Raw genomic sequence first — 18,704 nt, forward strand, 5'->3', positions numbered from 1 at the left:
CTCCCATTGAACGGAGACGCTGCTCTCGATCATAAGACTAGGACGCCGTATCCGAGTACCGCAGGCTGATTTACTTCTGCTCGAAGGCCGCTTATAGATATAGGAATTAATTCACTAACAACTGGGGAACTGCACTTCTGCCTACGCTTCTCCCTTGAAGGTAAGAAATGAGAACGCAGCCAGAGGAAAATCCTATCTGTGCGCCTCAATCCTGCTACACATGCACGCTGCCCTTGCTCATGGATTAGTAACGTTACTGTTGTAGTAGGTTTTTGAGCGAGAAAGCTTAATGCATTAAAGGGATAGTTCACCCTTAGTAAAAAATAAAAATTCTCACCCTCATGTCGTTTGAAACCCGCATGACTGACTTTATTCCTGGAACACAAAAGTAAATGTTAAAGCCTGACAGATTCGTTTTATTTTCCATACCGTTAAAGTGATCGGTGACTGCATCCTGTATCTCCGTTTGTGTTTCGGAAGTGGTACAGACTCGAAACAAGTAAATGATGATACATCTCTCTCTATGTATTTGGGTGAACTATTCCTTTAACAAGCAAACCAATATGGATGCTGAGCGCAGAACAGGGAGATTAAAGGCTCTAAATCTCCAACCCGTCAGTCAACACGGGACAGTTTGGCCTCCATCAGCATTGAAACTCTTCCCACCAGGCTGTCATCAGTATTTGCGGTTATTCGTTAGATTTGCGTTGCTGCTCAATCTCAAACAGTGGTTTGCATTCTAATCCTCATAGACCAGATACTGCCAGTTGGCACTGGCTTTCCTGTATCTTGACAGATAGAGAAGTGATAGGCCCTTGACTTTGTATTGCTATCAAGTCTTTGAGTTGTAATTATCTACCCATATCAACCCATTCTATTAGGCTTAAACAGGGAAATCTAATAAGTAATCATAGTTTGAGAAGCCTGCTATTAAATGTATTTGATTTTTGATTGAAGGCTATGATTTATATATAAATGTGTGTGTGTGTGTGTGTGTCACATGAGTTCTGCATTGTGACTCATAACCCTTAACCACCTCACTACTTCGTACTTTCTCTTTCTCGTATAGCTCAGCTCAATGTACATTAACTGCTACTGCTAATTATTCTTGATTGTAAATTTGATGAAGTGATTTAACAAAATATAGAAGTTGTGCTGAGCAATTTAAAGGGATAGCTCACCCAAGAATCACAAATTGTGTAATCAATTACTCATACATCAGAAATGTACCAGTGAGGGGTTTTGTGTTTTTTTCTCCAAACAGTTGAAGTCAATGGTAACCAAACCTGATTTCTTGCTGATGATCTTTAAAGCATTTTCTTTTAAATACCACAGAAGAAAGTCACATGGGTTTGGAACATGAGTGTGAGTAAATGTTGAAAGAACTAGTATTTTTGTGGTGAATTAACACATCAACATTTCCGTTGAACATGTATCTGAATTATCTCGCTTGCTGTGTTTCAAAGTTTTTTTCTAGCTTGTTCTAGTTGTATGAGTTTCTGTTACCATCAGTCCAGTTTTCCTTCTTTTTTCATCTTTGTGCTTTGTCCTAAGTGCTCAGTCTCTCACATACTTCTGTTGTCATTAGCATGCACTTCATCTGCCAAATCTCAGTTTTGAATACCACTGTGCGTTGGCTGTCTATTTTGTCCTATATTTGTTTCTGCATAACTCTGAGTGGCCCATCTCATTCAGAAGACCTGCTGAAAGCACCTTTGCACTCCATTAGCTAATTAACTTCACTTTCTTTAGAAGTTGTTTTGCCTCACCGCTGTGCCAGGATTCGTTAGGGTTTTTTTTTTAGTCAGTATTCCAGTCAACATAAGCTAATGAGCTCTGTGTTGTCTATGACAGGGGGTCTTAATTAGAACAGTGGTGTTTGATGGACTTCTGAAATAAGAATGAAAAATCCCCTCTTTGCTTAACATTATTTCAAAACAATCACATAGTACAGTCAGAAAAATGTACACTACCATTCAAAAGTTTGGGGTTGGAAAGATTATAAAATTATTTTAAGAAGACACATTTACTTTATGCACTACCATCCAAAAGCTATGGGTCAGAAGTCTCTTATGCTCACCAATGTATTAATGGTTTTATGTATTTATTCCTGTTAAAGCTGAATTTTCAGCATCATTACCCCAGTCTTTAGTCAGAAATCATTCTAATATGCTGATTTGCTGCTCAAGAAAGATTGATTAAGATTGTTGTTGAAAACCGTTGTGCTGAATTTTTTATTTTATTTTATTTTTTTAATTCTTTGATGAAATGAAAGTTCAAAGGAACAGCATTTACTTGAAACAGATATCGTTTGTAACATTATGAATGTCTTTACTGTCACTTGTGTTTAATTTAATGCATCCTTGCTGAATAAAAGTGTTATTTTTTATATTCATTTAAACTTACTGACCTTTTGAACTGTAGTTATATTTTAATATTACAGCTGCTATTTGGTTATTATTTTAATAGTCACTGTCCTTTTGGACCATTAGTTTTAAAGTCTTTGGTAAAAACTGTACTATTATAATGAAGGTCACAGAAGTGCACCAATGATTTAGATATGACAAAACAGTGATGATGTCTGAGAGGTTAGTTGTTTACTCATCTGTTTCAGTCAGTTACACCCCTTGCAAATTTATGGAACAGTTAAAAAAAAATAATAATAATTAAATCATTCAGTCATAGTAGGGCATTTTGCACTTTACATTTCTCACATTCATGATGGTCCAGACTTGTAGTTAATATATTTTTGTGTCTGTTTGAGCCACCCAAGGCGCACATACTTGTAAACAGTACCTGGGTAAAACTGGGCCCATACTTGACCTCTCAAGAAACATTTTGGTACAGTATGAGATAGATGCTAGTTACATATTAGTGGAAATGCTTTTTATGTCTTTATATCTATGTCTTTATACTATTTTGAGAGATATGGCTCTGTATTGGTTGCCATGAGAAGATCTTGGTTGGGAAAACCACCGCACAACAAGCTCATACAATTCTCACTCAGCCTGATATATGGGGCAGCGCAGTGTGACACACTATATTTAACACAGACGCACTGACAGTTCCACGTGTTTAACTGCCAAAATGAGACCTCAGTAGTTTAATAGACACCCTTTGAGTCTGACAAAACATTTTAAAATACATTAAAACATGAATACATCGGTGAGCATAAGAGACTTCTGAGATTGAGATTGTTTTAACCCTGGCAAATAGGTTGTTTTATGGTAGAATATAACACATTAACAATTTTGAATCTCAGTTGATGATTCAGTTTTGATAGATTATATTGGGAGTGATATTACAGGCATACATATGATGATAACAGGTGTGATTAAAGCTCTGTTGAAAATGACTGTTATAGATTACATTACACTGAAAAGAGTTTATAATAAGGATACTTACAAAACATTTGACTTTTATCCTACAAACTTTGTTCTTTTGTGTAAGGTGTAGTTCACAGTATCAGAAAACACCCAACAGAAAATGAGAGAAATGTTCAAAGAAAATTGGATGATTTCTACAGATAGAGAAAAGAAAAGAGATTGAGGAAGAAAGGACAACCCAGTGAGGTAGGTGGAAGAGTAGACAGACAGAGATGTGACCTAAACATTCATACCTCACATAGCACACATATTTAATGTAGGTCACCGTATGTTGTCACAGGAGGAAACGTATCACATTTTCTCAAAACCGGGATTTCCAAACTTTTTTTCTCAGGACCCTCTGAGATTTTAAATGATTAGTTTGTAGTTTTGCATGTTTGTAGTTATCTGGTGTCATTTGTTGGTCACTTAACGTGCAGGTAAACAAATGAAATTGGCTATTTAATACTTTGTAGTAAGTGTTTTTTTTTAAATTATTATTATTTATGTAAAGTTTACATTTTTATGATTTGTTAATTATTAGCTTTTAATCAACTCCTAAAACACAAAACACAGGGTAAACCCTGCATGTAAATGCTGTGCTTCTTGGAAAAAATTAAATGCACATTAAAGAATCTTCATATTGATATTTTCCATACAAAGCTGTCAACCTCCAAAAGAGGACAAAAAAACCCATAAACCATCAAAAACGTTCCATACAACTTGTGCACTATTCTAAGATTGACACTCCTCTGTTCGACAATAGCCCATCTTCCAGTTTCTGTGTGTGTGTGTTTTGTTTGTTTTATTAGTGATCATGATTTACCACTCTTCTTAAGTCTCCAGTATGTCCTCCTTCAGATAGATTTACACATGCCGTTTGAACCGTTAATAAGAGAATTAATCTGCAGATCTTAACAACCATTCCTTTGTTTTGGTGACGACTGCATGTCTGAGGGTTAGTGAGGTGTCTACAAGAGTACTGTTTGCTCCTGGTGTTGCGTACCTCTCTCAGTCTTCACAGGTTCTGTTACTGAAATCACATGATGTGACAAATTTTCCTTTCACTGATATAATAAGGCAAAGTGCAACTGATATCTTGTTTTCCGGACTATAAGACTGTCTTGTTGGCACATTTGTAGATATTTTTCTTATTGTTTGGTTCAGACAGGTTGTTCATACCATTTTGCACTAATTGGCCACAATTGATGATTTAATGAAAAAGAAAATGATCTTTTCACTGTGTTATATAGTCCTGTATGATGGATGAAGTAGACTGACAATGACATGAAATGATGACCACTAATGAGTGTGCTTAGATTGTGTGATCCTGGACTGTAACAGAATATCAATTTCCATGAGAGTTACCATGCATTCTTGCTGTGTATCTTAGTTTCTTATATCTGATATTAGAAAAATGGCAAGAAATGTTTTGGTATCAACACAAGACCATGTGACTTTCCATAAAAAGAGTGCTTTCAGCTGTTCGTTCATCACATTTAGCTCTTCATTTGTTTGGTCTCTGTTCTTGTTCTTTGAGATCTTTTGTGCCCATCCTTCTGGCTTTTGAGCACCACCTGTTTGCTCCTTATGTTGTTTTGATAGATGCTTCAGATCCATTCAGTTGCCTCTACTTTTTGAAGCTCCTTATTTTTGGTCAATAATCAATAACGACACATTGTTTTAGGCAGTGTTGCTTTAGTATCATTGACATACTATTAGTTTTTAATTTTTTTTAATATATTTGAACAAATTTTGTTATTTTCATTTTTAATTTTTAATTTTGTTGCGTTTTTATTAGTTTAGTTTTTTAAATGTCTACATTTTATTAAGTTTTAGTTATTGTTATTTTAGTGTTTCAACTTAAAGGGATAGTCCACCAAAAATTAAAATTCTGACACTTACTCACCTTCAAGCTTTTCCAAACCTGTATGAGTTTCTTTCTTCTTTTGAACACACAAGAAGATATTTTTGAAGAATTTTGGAAACCAAACAGTTGCTGGTTGCCTTTGACTTCGATAGTATGGAAGAAAAAAAAAAGGGAAGTCAAATGCTACTGTCAATTGTTCGGTTACCCTCATATTTTCAAAATATCTTCTTTTGTGTTCAACAGAAGAAAGAAACTCATACAGGTTTGAAATGACATGAGGTTGACAATATTTTCACTTTTACACTAAATAAAAAATGAGAAATGTAGCTTTGGCAACCAGCTGAAAAAAAAAGTGTACTTTTTTTTATATTTCAGTTCATTTTTCTTTTTTCAAGTAATGAATTTTTAAAAAATGCTTTTAATTTAAGTTTTAAGTTTTGGTTGACCATAACGACTCTGGTTTTAGGTACGTCGGCACTAGTACTGTATGTGTGTGTGTGTGTTTGTTCATTGTGAACAGACTCTCTTCAAACATGCGCCACTCGCTCCTGCTATTCCATCCCTCTACAAACAGACCTTTTAAAACCAGCAGCACATAATACAAGCCACATCACTTCACCTGCTCAGATAGACAGAGAAAAGAGGATGCAAACAGAGTGACGTGGGGGAGGATGTTAGAACACAAACAGAGTGACCAGACAGAAAACTTGATATGATGGATAAACCTATACAGGAAAGACATGGACAGCGATGTTCATTAAGCTGTGGAGACTTTGGCAGCCGTCTCTAGTCTGCAGACTGAGATGGCCACTAAAGAATTAGTCGGACCATATGGTGGTGCAGAGACAGGAGGGGGAGGGAGTGTGTGAGAGAGGGATGTAGTGTTTTGGTGTAAGGCTGCATTGCAGAGCCCTGCTCCTGATGAAAACTCTATTAGTAATCACATTTAATCAACCGCTGAAGCACGAAGCCCGTCTGCTAGCAGCCCCACTTATTTCTGGCACATTATTTAAACACAAAACCTTGTAGTAAAAATATAAATTAAATACAAATTGTAGCAACAGACTTTTACATCAATTTTTTGTTTTCTTCAGTAAATGTAGGCGGTGTTTCTCTGTGTAAAAAAATACTGCCATGTTGCTAAGGTGTTGTGGGAGGTTGCCGGGGCGTTGATATGTGGTTGCTAAGGTGTTTTGAGTAGTTTTTGTGATGTGGTTGATGTAGTTGCTTGTGTGCTGAAGTACGCAAATATTGTATTCATTTTTTTTAATGAAAGTAAGAATTTTATTCAACAAGGTTGCATTAAATTGATCAAAAATTAAAGACATTTTAAAATGTTCTAAAAGATTTTTATTTAATATAATTTTTTTTTTTTTTTTTTTGTCGAAGAATCCTGACATGTATCAGGCTTTCAGGAAAAAAAACAAAAAAATCTAAGCTCAAACTTTTGACTGGAAGTGCACTTTATTAACAATTGAGAAATTCGTCAAATGCATTACATACTCTGACAGCATGATTTTGAACGCAGTATTGTGGTCCCTAAATTCTGAGGCCTGTACCATGATGGTAGATGAACAAATTCAGAGTTACAGAGTTAGTTTAGAGTTGACAAAACCAAACGACTCCAATCCGGCTTTGTTGGTACCATGATGCTGATCATCAACTTTCTTTGTTAACTCAGGCTTTGATCCTGAGTTTGTGGAGCATGTGCACATGAATGTGACATCACTAGTGAACAGCCAATCACAAGCCTTGGTTAAATATTAAAGGTTAAGAGATTGAAGAATATGATTGATTTAAATGCATTTACAATGAAAGTACTTGTTCATGAAAGAGGACAAATAAAAGAAATGATCTTGCTTTATCAGTGCAGTCACAAGTGAAACTTGTTAAATTAGTTTATATAGTTGGAAATATACAGCGATAGAGACTCGAACATCTAAGGTCACATGTAGTCATTTTTAAAGCATTATCTATTGATTCTACAACTTATGTATATTACATGTGATCTGTATATATTAACATTCATTTAATATAAATAAAATATGATAACTGTGTTAAATTAGAATTTCGAGTTATTTTATATAATTATAAGTAATTATCATTAAAGCCAGACAATTGTTTTTTTTGGTACTGATAAACTGGGGGGGGTGACTTTTTTTGTGTCAGACATGTGTCACTTTGCTCACATCTGATTGGTCCAATTTCAGTTTGAGATCTCTAACTCCGAACATGACCTGCCCCGGAGCAGGATAGCTGTGGAGTGTAGTTACTATGGCAATGAACGCAGCTAAAAGCCAAGCCACTTTCATGGTAGCTAAAACCCAGGATTAGTGCAAACTAAACTGAAATTTACCTGGCTAGCCAGCTAATCCAGCTTCATGGTACAGGCCCCCGGACCTTTCTTCAAAGTTTTTGTTTTATTTTTTTTAATTAATTAATTTATTTTTGTTTGTTTGTTTGTCTAATCTATTGCCAAGCAACAATCATGATTTGTAATTGTCTAGAAAAGTAATAGCTAATAATTATTCATATTAATAATGATCATTATTAATAATAATAATAGGTTTGAAAATCCTAAGCATGAGCAATAGTATTAGAAATCTCCAGTAATATCTGAGCAGATGTTGAATTTGTTTTGACACAAATCATCAAAGACGTCTCTGAGGTAATGTCAGTGACATAGACATTCATTCAGAAGCCCAACAAAATCTCACTCAAACACACTCTATTTGTGTGTCACACCTGGAGGAATTATGGGAGTGTCCCGGTTGAAGAAGTGCACAGGGTTTGAGAAGGGACAGAAATAACCCTTCAGTTATTCAGATGCTCTGCTAATACTAATCTGCTAATGCTCGCTGACAAGCTGCACGATTAGCCCGGAAAGGAGGCGAAACTGTCTCACACCACGGCACAGCGAGCTCCTCACCAGGAAAAGTGGTGTTTGTACTCATTTAAAGAGTCGTCATATGTGTATTTTTTTGTTTTCTCCAAATAATTGGTTATTGACATGTGAAATGTCTCCTCACCTGGCAGCCATTTTGTGTGGAGGTGTCTTAACCTGAATTACTCTGGGTTAATGGGTTAATTGTCTTTGATTCATACTGGAGGATGTAACTTCTGATCCTCTCTGTGTGGAAGACGTGTGTCCCTGTGTATCTCCCTTTCTCTTGTGTGTTTTCACTTCTACACATGTTACAATCATGTAGCTAAGACTCTGAGACTGAGCCAGTCTTTTATCCGTCTGCATGAAGTGAACTTTCAGTGAGGGGAAAATGTGCTTAATTGTCCTGAAAATAATGCCACACTGCAAAAAAAAAAAAAAAAAAAAGACATAATTTTCCTTATCCAGAATAAAAATGCTGATCAATCAGATTTAAGCTTGCAATTTTGAAAAGCTCAATATTGTTCTTTTTGCTGCTTGAATCATGGTTTAAGATATGAATATTAGTGTGGTAATTTTACAGTTTTTTTCAATATTTTATTAAAAGTACGGTACAATAGTGTTGTAAAAAATTAGTTCTCATTTTAATACATTTATATAATAATAATAATCACAACAAAAATCATAATTATTTTATAGTCATATTGAATGACATTGGTGATGGAGGAAGCTCTGTCATAAATTTAGATAGCTTATTTGATGCATTAGCATTTTCCTCTTTATTACATAACATTCAGATTTATACATGAAATAAAATTTACCTGATATATTTTCTTAATGCATATTACAGATCCAATCAACAAACATGCATAGAATCAAGTCCCCGCCCTGTTTTTTTTTTCTTCTTCTTTTTTGATAATGCATGCATGTACATCACAATACAGAAGAAACGATGTTTCCCTGCTTCAGTTTCATTGTATTTTTTAGGTTTTTTAAACCGCTGAGGTTTACTCTAAGTGCATGAGGGGTATAAAATAAAACCTAGCACATTTGACATACTATATTAACAAACTATGATTATGGCACATTAATTCTAATTGTCATACCAGGTATAGTATATGGATAGTATACAAATACAAGGCTTAGACCTGGCAAAGAATACCACACCCAAAAGAGAACCAGCATCTCTCCCTTCATCTCCTCTCTGAATGCTAGTCACATGACTTCTTTCAGCTGTGTGGATCTTCCTCACTGTTAATGCACTGACTCAGAACAGGGACATTTGGGGAAATGATGAGCCTATGACTCTCACTGATGTAATAATGGTGGTGTTTTGCTGGACTAAAGGGTTTGGATAATGGGTTTTAGATTCTCAGAAATACTGTATAATGATGATAAAATCAAGTTGTATTGCCATATCACTGGGATGTAAAAAAGACAAAGACAAAAAGCAGTGCAAGAATAAAAGCAGACGCAGGAGTATATACAGCACATATAACCTGTTTCTCTGCTTTTTCTTTCAGAAAGAAGAGGTGGTTGTGGTGTGAGGGGAGTGTGTGTGCACGCGTGTGCGAGTAATGGCGGAGCAGCAGAGACAGCGTTCACTCTCCACAGCAGGGGAATCACTATATGTGATCCTGGGAGTTGATAAAAACACGGCACCAGAAGACATAAAGAAATCCTACAGGTAAGATGCTCTTAATGGACATGGAAAGATTGTTCCAACATTGCCATTAAGAATAGTGGATAAAATGCACTTAATCTTTTCGGTGTGGGGGTTCTTTCCTGTCATTATTTATTTATTTATTTATTTTTGTAATTTTACTCATAAACAATTATGCGAGAAAACAAAAATTTCTATGTCTTAAAGGGATAGTTCACCCATTCTGTCACCTTTTACTCACCCTCATGTCGTTCCAACCCTGTATGTATTGCCACAGAAGAAAGTAAGTCATAACGGTTTGGAAAGTGAGCGAGTAAATGATGACATTTTTGGGTGAGCGATTCATTTGCGTTTCCAATTAAATCCACTAGGAGGCGACAGAACTTTTCCTCACTTCCTCTCATGAAAACTTGCTACCATACTGTTCTTACTGCTGCTGTTTTATATAGTATGCATGCTTTGAACAGTGTGTACATTTTCTGTGTGCATGAATACTCTGGTGTCCGATTACGCTTGCTAGCATTTATCATGAAATAATACTTAGTATTTTACATGCTATTTTTAAAGAATAGTTGCTAGTTAGTATATCATGGAGTTATTAGTAGTTGAAGTCATCATAGTCGGGTGAACTTCTATAGTGGTGAATGGAAACTATAACAAATATAATTTTTGCATTGTTATTTTTTCCGATAGCAAAGGCAAAACAATCCATTCAAGCATTTCTATGATTTTCCAAAAGAGGAAAAAAATATTGAGAGATTGATTGTTGCACTTTTCCAAAGTAATAGAATACAAAGTGTGTTATATGTACAATAAAATACATTTAGAAAAATAAATAAAAATAAAAAACCTTGCTTGATTTACAATGTTAAAGGGATAGTTCAAAAAGAAAATTCTGTCATTAATTACTCACCCTCATGTCTTTCCAAACCCGTAAGACCTTTGTTCATCTCGGAACACAAATAAAGATATTTTTGATGAAATCTGAGAGCTTTCGGACCCTGCATAGACAGCAACGCAACTACCACCTTCAAGGCCCAAAAAATGTAGTAAAGACATCATTAAATTAGTCCATATGACATCAGTGGTTCAACCGTAATGTTATGAAGCTGCGAAAATACTTTTTGTGTGCAAAGGGAAAAAAAACCTAATTTATTCAACAATTTCTTCTGTTCATGTCAGTCTTTGCTGAGTGTGCAGTCCTCTGCTTGCAAACAAGGTGCAGCACATCTGGGTTTTACGTCAGAACACCAGCTCTGCCGTCAGCAGCATCACACACGTGTGTCGTGGTACTCTCCTGAACGCTTGAAGGAGAAATTGTTATTTTCGTACAAAGCGTTATTTTTGTTTCACTTGAGCACAAGTATTCTTGTAGCTACAGAAAATGACAGTTGAAACACTGATGTCACATGGACTAATTTAACGATGTCCTTACTACCTTTCTGGGCCTTGAACATGTCAGTTGTGTTGCTGTCTTTTCATCAAAATTATCTTAATTTGTGTTCTGAAGATGAACGAAGGTCGTACGGGTTTGGAACGACATGAGGGTGAGTAATTAATGACAGAATTTTCATTTTTGGGTGAACTATCCCTTTAATAACTGTGGAAATGCATAAACACAGTCTGTGAAAAGGGTTCATTTTAAACATAGTAATAATTTAACGTTAACACACCTAAAAGCAGATTGGCAAGGATGCTGGACAAAGGTCATTTTTAGGAAGTTCATTTTATTTCTGCTCTTCTGATTTGCAGAAAACTAGCCCTGAAGTTCCACCCTGACAAGAATCCTGACAATCCAGAAGCGGTGGAGAAATTCAAAGAAATCAACAATGCTCATGCCATTCTGTCAGACCCCACCAAACGCAACATCTATGACAAATATGGATCTCTGGGCCTCTATGTGGCAGAACAGTTTGGAGAGGAGAATGTTAACACATACTTTGTTTTGTCCAGCTGGTGGGCCAAGGTTAGTCATACACACAAAATATATATTCTAAGTTAGACACTCTACCATTCAAAAGTTTGTGGTCAACATTTTTACAAAATGTTACCACCACAGAACTATTTTCAACATTGCTAATAATAATAAATGTTTCTAGAGCAGCAAATCAGCGTATTAGAATGATTTCTGAAGGATCATGTGACACTGAAGATTGGGGTAATGATGTTGAAAATTCAGCTTTAACATCACAGGATTACATTTTACATTTTAAAATAAACTAAAAGAAAAAAAACCTTGGTGTGCATACGAAACTTCTGACCCCAAACATTTGGATGGTAGTGCATATAGTACATTTGTGTACATGCTGTTATTTATGTTGAATTCCTCTCTTTTTCCACCCTCTGGACAGGCGTTGTTTATATTCTGCGGTGTGGCCACAGGCTGTTATTTCTGCTGTTGCCTCTGCTGCTGTTGTAACTGCTGCTGTGGGAAGTGTAAACCTCATCCTCCTCGGTCAGATGAGCCGGAATTCTATGTGTCTCCTGAAGACCTGGAAGCTCAGATGCAGTCAGATGATAGAGGTGAGACACATTCATTTACAATAGTCAAATAAACATGGTAATGTTGACACGAGATCAAAATGGAAGTTTTGTGGCTATTGTAGTCCATGTCTGTTAGCTTTTTAATACCATTCATAAGATAGTGTAATAAACTTTTAGAAGTCCAGTAAAATGTTTTCTAGATTGAGACTGTCCCATTCCCCACATACCACCTGCCACTGACAACCAATAGCAAGTAGCAAAATATTGTTTGGTGATTTAAAGGTATAGTTCACCCAAAAATGAAAATCATTTATTCACCCTCAGGTTGTTCCAAACCAGTATGATATTCTTTCTTCTGTACAAAAGAAGGTATTTTGATGAATGTTGGTGTCCAAACAGTTTTTGGTTCCCAGTGATTTCCATAGTATTTTTTTTTTTTCCATACTATGGAAGTAAGTGGGGACCAGCAACTGTTTGGTTACCCGAATTCTTCAAATTATTTTCTTTTGTGTTCAACTAAAGAACGAAAATCAAACAGGTTTAGAACAACTTGACGTTGAGTAAATGATGACAGAATTTTCATTTTTGAGTGAGCTGTCCCTTTAATGTTTTTAATTTAATTTAATTTTTTACTGTTTATTATTTCAGTGTTTAGTCATATAAATAACCAAATATAACAAAGAATGTAACCTAAATCCACATTATTTAATTTACTTTAATGCAATTTTAATAAATGTAAAATTATAATAAAATAAATAAAAATGAGTGAACATTTTTTTTAAATGTTAATTATTTAAAAAAAAAAACTTGTCTAATATTTAGACAAATAAGAACTGTACAGTTGCTTTACAAATGTACAATAGCACTGTTAAATGTAATCAGAGTTAATTAATATTAAAATGTTGTGATGCCTAAAACCACAGCATTTAAAACTGAGTTTAGTTTGTAGTGTTTTTTTATTTTTTTATCAAGACATTAATTTTAACATCAGTCGCATCTTTTTGTTTGTTTGTTTGCTTTGTTTTAAGACCTTCAATATATCCTACTTCCTGATTTATAGGATAGGAAATGCTGTGTTAATCAAACTGTTTCATTGGGTCTTTAATAAATGTCCATAGCGCAGTTCAGTGCATGTTATTGTAAAGCGATAATGATTGTTTTCTAATCTTTCATCACAATGTCATCATTTTATCTGCTTCTGAAAACTTTTCCTTTCTGCTGTCATAACTAAGGCCGTGCAGGTGGGTCAATAATATCATTGGTTTCAATCAAATCCCAGTGAATAAAGTCCTGCCAAGTATTTTTGCCAGTTTCTCTTAGAATTACAGTTAAAATGCCTTCAGATTGTTTATTTGGCCAATAAAAGGTATGTTCAGTATTTGAAGTGGCTTCCTGGCACTCACAATCATGCCTGTAATGCTTAGCAACAGGGTTCAGTTTGAGTTGCTAGCTGCTCATATTGTAAAGCAGCGTGACACTGGTGTCTGTTTCCACAGATGGCAGCAGCCCCATCGTGATGCAGCCGTCCTCTGCCACAGAGACCACTCAGCTGACCTCAGACTCTCACCACACCAGCTACCGGACAGACGCCAGCTATTAAACCTCTCTCTCACACACACACGGGACCACCATGCCAGAAAAGGTCATGGTGGGCAAAGGTCACGAAGGAAAGAGGATGAGTGGTTAGTTAGTTACAGTATCATTGGTAAACCTGAAAAACTCCACTGTACAGGGCAAGAAGCGAGTTTATTTTTATTTGCCTTTAACCTCTATCATCCCCAAACCTACTGCTGTGTTATATTCAACAAACACACACATACACACACAAGGACTTTCTTACAGTGTACATACAGTCTTCCTGCTATGATCCAAGCCAACAGCTGCTGTTATGCACTGGTTATCACACTGCATTTGTCTACATAAGATGTTAAAATAATTTTGATCAATCTTAATTAAAGCATGAATTAGTTTCCACAACAACAGGACACAAGGAAGTATTTCTGCTTGGTGCATTCATCTATCATTATGGATAATGAAGCTGGTGTTACACTAGCTGACTCGAATAATTTGATAATTGTAGAGGTTGTCACACATACGCTACCATTCAAAAGTATGGAGTCAGTAATTTTTTATTTATTGATAGTTTTGTTTTGGAAAGGATGCATTAATTTGAGCAGAAGTGACAGTAAAGGCATTTAGGTTATACAAGATTTTTTATTTCAAATGCCATTCTTTTGAGATTTATGTTCATCAAAAGAAAAAAACACCGAAATATTAAGCAGCACAACTGTTTTCAACACTAATAATAACAATAAATCAGTATAGTAAATAGCAAATCAGCATATTAGAATGATTTCTGAAGGATCATGTGTCACTAAAGACTGGAGTAATGATGCTTGAAAATTCAGCTTTGCATCATAGGAATAAATTCCTCTTTGAAATGCATTAAAATAAACAAGTTATTTTGATTGAAACAATTTACAAAATTATTTTTTTTACTGAATTTTTTGTTTAAATAAATCCAGCATAAACTTGCCGACCACAGACTTTTTAAACTCAAAGTTATTGACCTTTCCATGCATTTGATTGGCTCTCACTGGCACAAACCTCACAATCACATCATAAACATTGTCCTGCGTTGTTTTCATGTTTCCACATTTTTTAACACGCATGCCTGTGCCAGAAATCACGCTATACAAGTTCTAGTCCTTCAGGTTCAAGTGTTTCGTTACATTAACTGGAAATGGCTTTCAGTAGTTTGATACATTTATATTTTTCTAAACAGTAAGGCAGTGTAGTGTAGTCACTGAGGACATGATTGAGGACACATTGCTGTGTCATGTTGTGTATGTTTATGTGAGCCGTCTCTTGTGTTAATGGCATCCAGTGGGCATGCACTGTCAAATATATTCATGCAGTGCTTAGCTGAGCTCAATTTCAGCCACATGTGGTGGGTGGGTGTGTGTGTGTGTGTGTGTGGAACAGGAATTTGGGGTCAGATACATACAAACACATACGTCACTATAAGCACAGGGGGATTGTGGGTAAAGCGATTCATCTGCACAAAACATACAGTACGTTTCCCATATAGTTCAGTAACAGTGATTTTCATTCTTTAAGTCCATAGTTTCACACTGACGGTGACCCAAAATTGTTAACTGATGCATCCTTTTTAGTGTGACACAAATTTATTTTAACAAATTTATTGCAAATTTATTTTAACAAATCTGGTTCTAGAATTGGATGTGGACACATTATCAGTCAGTGTGCTGTTATATTTTGTTTTGGCTGTAAGTATACCCATAATTTGATGTTGTTCCCTAGTGCCATGGTTTAATCATGTCAGCATATTAGTTAATACACATTAACACTATTATTACTATTATGCCAGAAAATATGAATAACTCTGTGATCTGTATCCTTCAGACTAAAATGGTTCATGCTCAATTTGATCATCTCATATACACAATTCGGGGTTCCCAGTCATGGAAATCTGGGAACATTACAGAAGTGTAAAACCTTTTAGATCTTCTCTTTTCTTTTATCTGTCAGAATGCATGCATATTTTTATTTTTGATAGGAGTGAACCTAAACATACAGACATATAGGACACCTTCATTTCTGTGTGTGTGTGTGTGTGCTGTTTGAAACTGAGATCTTAATTTAATCACTGTATTATCATCTACTGTATGTTCTGTTTAAATATCTGTAATGTCTTTAAAATGGATTAGCTGTATAGCTGTTCCTGTTTGTGCATACATTCATTTACATGCACTTGAAACAGAATGTATGGAAAACTTGTGTAATTTACCCCAAATGTGTGTTTTATTTGTTTAGGATCACATTGTGAATATGTCATAGGTTTATTTTGTAGTTTTTTTATTTTATTTGTTTCTAAATCATTAGGCAGATTATTAGTGATCATGTTTCTAAGCATTTCTAAGACTGAACTGTTCACAATGTGTAACGCTTTTTATTTACAAAATATTATTTCTCAACACGAACTTCACTGTAACACAGCTACTGATCAGTTTTTGCTTTGTTATCCCAGTTTTGCTTTCCATTTATTTGTTGTATTCATTCTTTCATTCATTCATTCATGATCATAAACAAAAAAACAAAACCAAAAAAAAACACTGATCCGATTTCCTATTGATTCCAGTCTAAGAATAAGAGAACGAATGGAGCGTTGTGAATACAACACCTAAACAGAATCATGTTCAAAATTAAGGAAATAGTATAAACATGGTGATGAGAAACAATATTTTATTTATTATTTTCCTATGTTTTTAATGAATTACATAGTTCAATATGTGTAAACGAATATGACTATTGTACAGAATGGCTGAATTCTTTTGCGTGTTCTGGATGAATCAGCTGAAATTGTTGTAGCATGAATATAATGTGTCAGAGAGATGTAACATGGATAATTGGTCTGAATTACAGCTGTAAAATAAATTTGAAGGAAGCTAAAAAAAAGTATCTGTGTTGACTGTGTATTTGTGCAAAGGAAATAATCTACAAAAAACTGTGCTTTTCACACATTTACAGGGACATAAACCCTCTTAAGATAAAGTTAGAATATTAAACAAAAAAACATTTAAGTGAAAGTAAGAAAAGTATGTATTAAAGAAGTTTCAAAAATGTTAGTTACAAATGAGTGTAAATGTATGTAAAAGTGTGAGTGTGCATATATATATATATATAGGCATTGAAAATGGGTCGTGGATGGATATTCCAGCATAACAATGACCCAAAACACATGGCCAAGGCAACAAAGGAGTGGCTCAAGAAGAAGCACATTAAGGTCCTGGAGTGGCCTAGCCAGTCTCCAGACCTTAATCCCATAGAAAATCTGTGGAGGGAGCTGAAGGTTCGAGTTGCCAAACGTCAGCCTCGAAACCTTAATGACATGGAGAGGATCTGCAAAGAGGAGTGGTGTCAAGGAATAGGCTGGATTCAGATGCGGGAATAACAGAGGCTTTATTGAGCAGACAATAATAACAATAGCAGGCGAGGAGCGCTCCCGCAGATGGCTTGCGTGGATGTAGGATTTCCTACACACACAGCTGGGTGGATGGTAGCGGCTGGAGCAAGCCACAACAGCGGCAGAGGAGACGGAGCCGGCAAGGCTGTTCGCTCGAGAGGTAGAGCGATCCACTAGCGAGTCTGCAAAGACCCAGGAACGGCGGAAGCCAAGGGAGCCCACAGGAATCTGAGCGCACAGAAATTTAACTAGCAGCAACGAGCACTGGAGCCTGAACAGAGCAAGACAGGACAGGACGGGTAAACGATACAACTAGAGACAGTCAGAACAATGAAACTAACCAAACAGTCTAACAAAAGACAGAGTAACACAGGGAGCTATAAAGGGAATGCTAATGAGATGACTAGAACCCGGTGTGAAACAAGATGAGCTAACAAGCAGAGAAACAAGGAGGGCGGGGAAACAATCACGCTGAAAATGCGCACGTGGCGAGCTGTCAAAACAAAGTCACGTACACAACATCTGAACACAGAGACAGAAAACCCAGGTGATCAGACCCGAGACCCGACAAGTGGGACAAAATCCCTCCTGAGATTTGTGCAAACCTGGTGGCCAACTACAAGAAACGTCTGACCTCTGTGATTGCCAACAAGGGTTTTGCCACCAAGTACTAAATCATGTTTTGTGAAGGGATCAAATACTTATTTCACTCATTAAAATGCAAATCAATTTATAACTTTTTTGAAATGTGTTTTTTTCTGAATTTTTTTGTTGTTGTTGTTATTCTGTCTCTCACTGCTCAAATAAACCTACCATTTAAATTATATACTGATCATTTCTTTGTCAGTGGGCAAACGTACAAAATCAGCAGGAGATCAAATAATTTTTTCCCCCCACTGTATATATATATATATATATATATATATACATATACATATACATATATATACATATACGTACATATACATATATACATACATACATACATATACAGGTGCTGGTCATATAATTAGAATATCATCAAAAAGTTGATTTATTTCACTAATTCCATTCAAAAAGTGAAACTTGTATATTATATTCATTCATTACACACAGACTGATATATTTCAAATGTTTATTTTTTTTCATTTTGATGATTAGAGCTTACAGCTCATGAAAGTCAAAAATCAGTATCTCAAAATATTAGAATATTACTTAAGACCAATACAAAGAAAGGATTTTTAGAAATCTTGGCCAACTGAAAAGTATGAAAATGAAAAGTATGAGCATGTACAGCACTCAATACTTAGTTGGGGCTCCTTTTGCCTGAATTACTGCAGCAATGCGGCGTGGCATGGAGTCGATCAGTCTGTGGCACTGCTCAGGTGTTATGAGAGCCCAGGTTGCTCTGATAGTGGCCTTCAGCTCATCTGCATTGTTGGGTCTGGTGTCTCTCATCTTCCTCTTGACAA

General features: G+C 35.6%; 1 protein-coding gene across 1 annotated transcript; it reads left to right on the top strand.

Moving 5' to 3' along the window:
* The first annotated feature begins 1 nt into the window (after position 1).
* On the top strand, positions 2 to 16,745 carry dnajc5ab (DnaJ (Hsp40) homolog, subfamily C, member 5ab). The gene is made up of 5 exons (XM_058763074.1): positions 2 to 160; positions 9,643 to 9,806; positions 11,535 to 11,748; positions 12,134 to 12,305; positions 13,763 to 16,745. Exons 2-5 carry the CDS (start codon positions 9,697 to 9,699, stop codon positions 13,864 to 13,866), a joined length of 600 nt encoding a protein of 199 aa, XP_058619057.1. The 5' UTR covers positions 2 to 160; positions 9,643 to 9,696; the 3' UTR covers positions 13,867 to 16,745.
* The last annotated feature ends 1,959 nt before the right edge of the window (positions 16,746 to 18,704 follow it).

The sequence above is a fragment of the Onychostoma macrolepis genome, chromosome 23 (genome assembly GCF_012432095.1).
Source record: "Onychostoma macrolepis isolate SWU-2019 chromosome 23, ASM1243209v1, whole genome shotgun sequence".
NCBI classification, from domain to species: Eukaryota; Metazoa; Chordata; class Actinopteri; order Cypriniformes; family Cyprinidae; genus Onychostoma; species Onychostoma macrolepis.

Excerpts from the sequence above, each read along its gene's own strand:
- dnajc5ab (XM_058763074.1), top strand. The coding sequence starts at position 9,697 with ATGGCGGAGCAGCAGAGACAGCGTTCACTCTCCACAGCAGGGGAATCA. Across the intron at positions 9,807-11,534 it reads GACATAAAGAAATCCTACAG|AAAACTAGCCCTGAAGTTCC; the intron begins GTAAGATGCTCT and ends TCTGATTTGCAG. Across the intron at positions 12,306-13,762 it reads GATGCAGTCAGATGATAGAG|ATGGCAGCAGCCCCATCGTG; the intron begins GTGAGACACATT and ends CTGTTTCCACAG.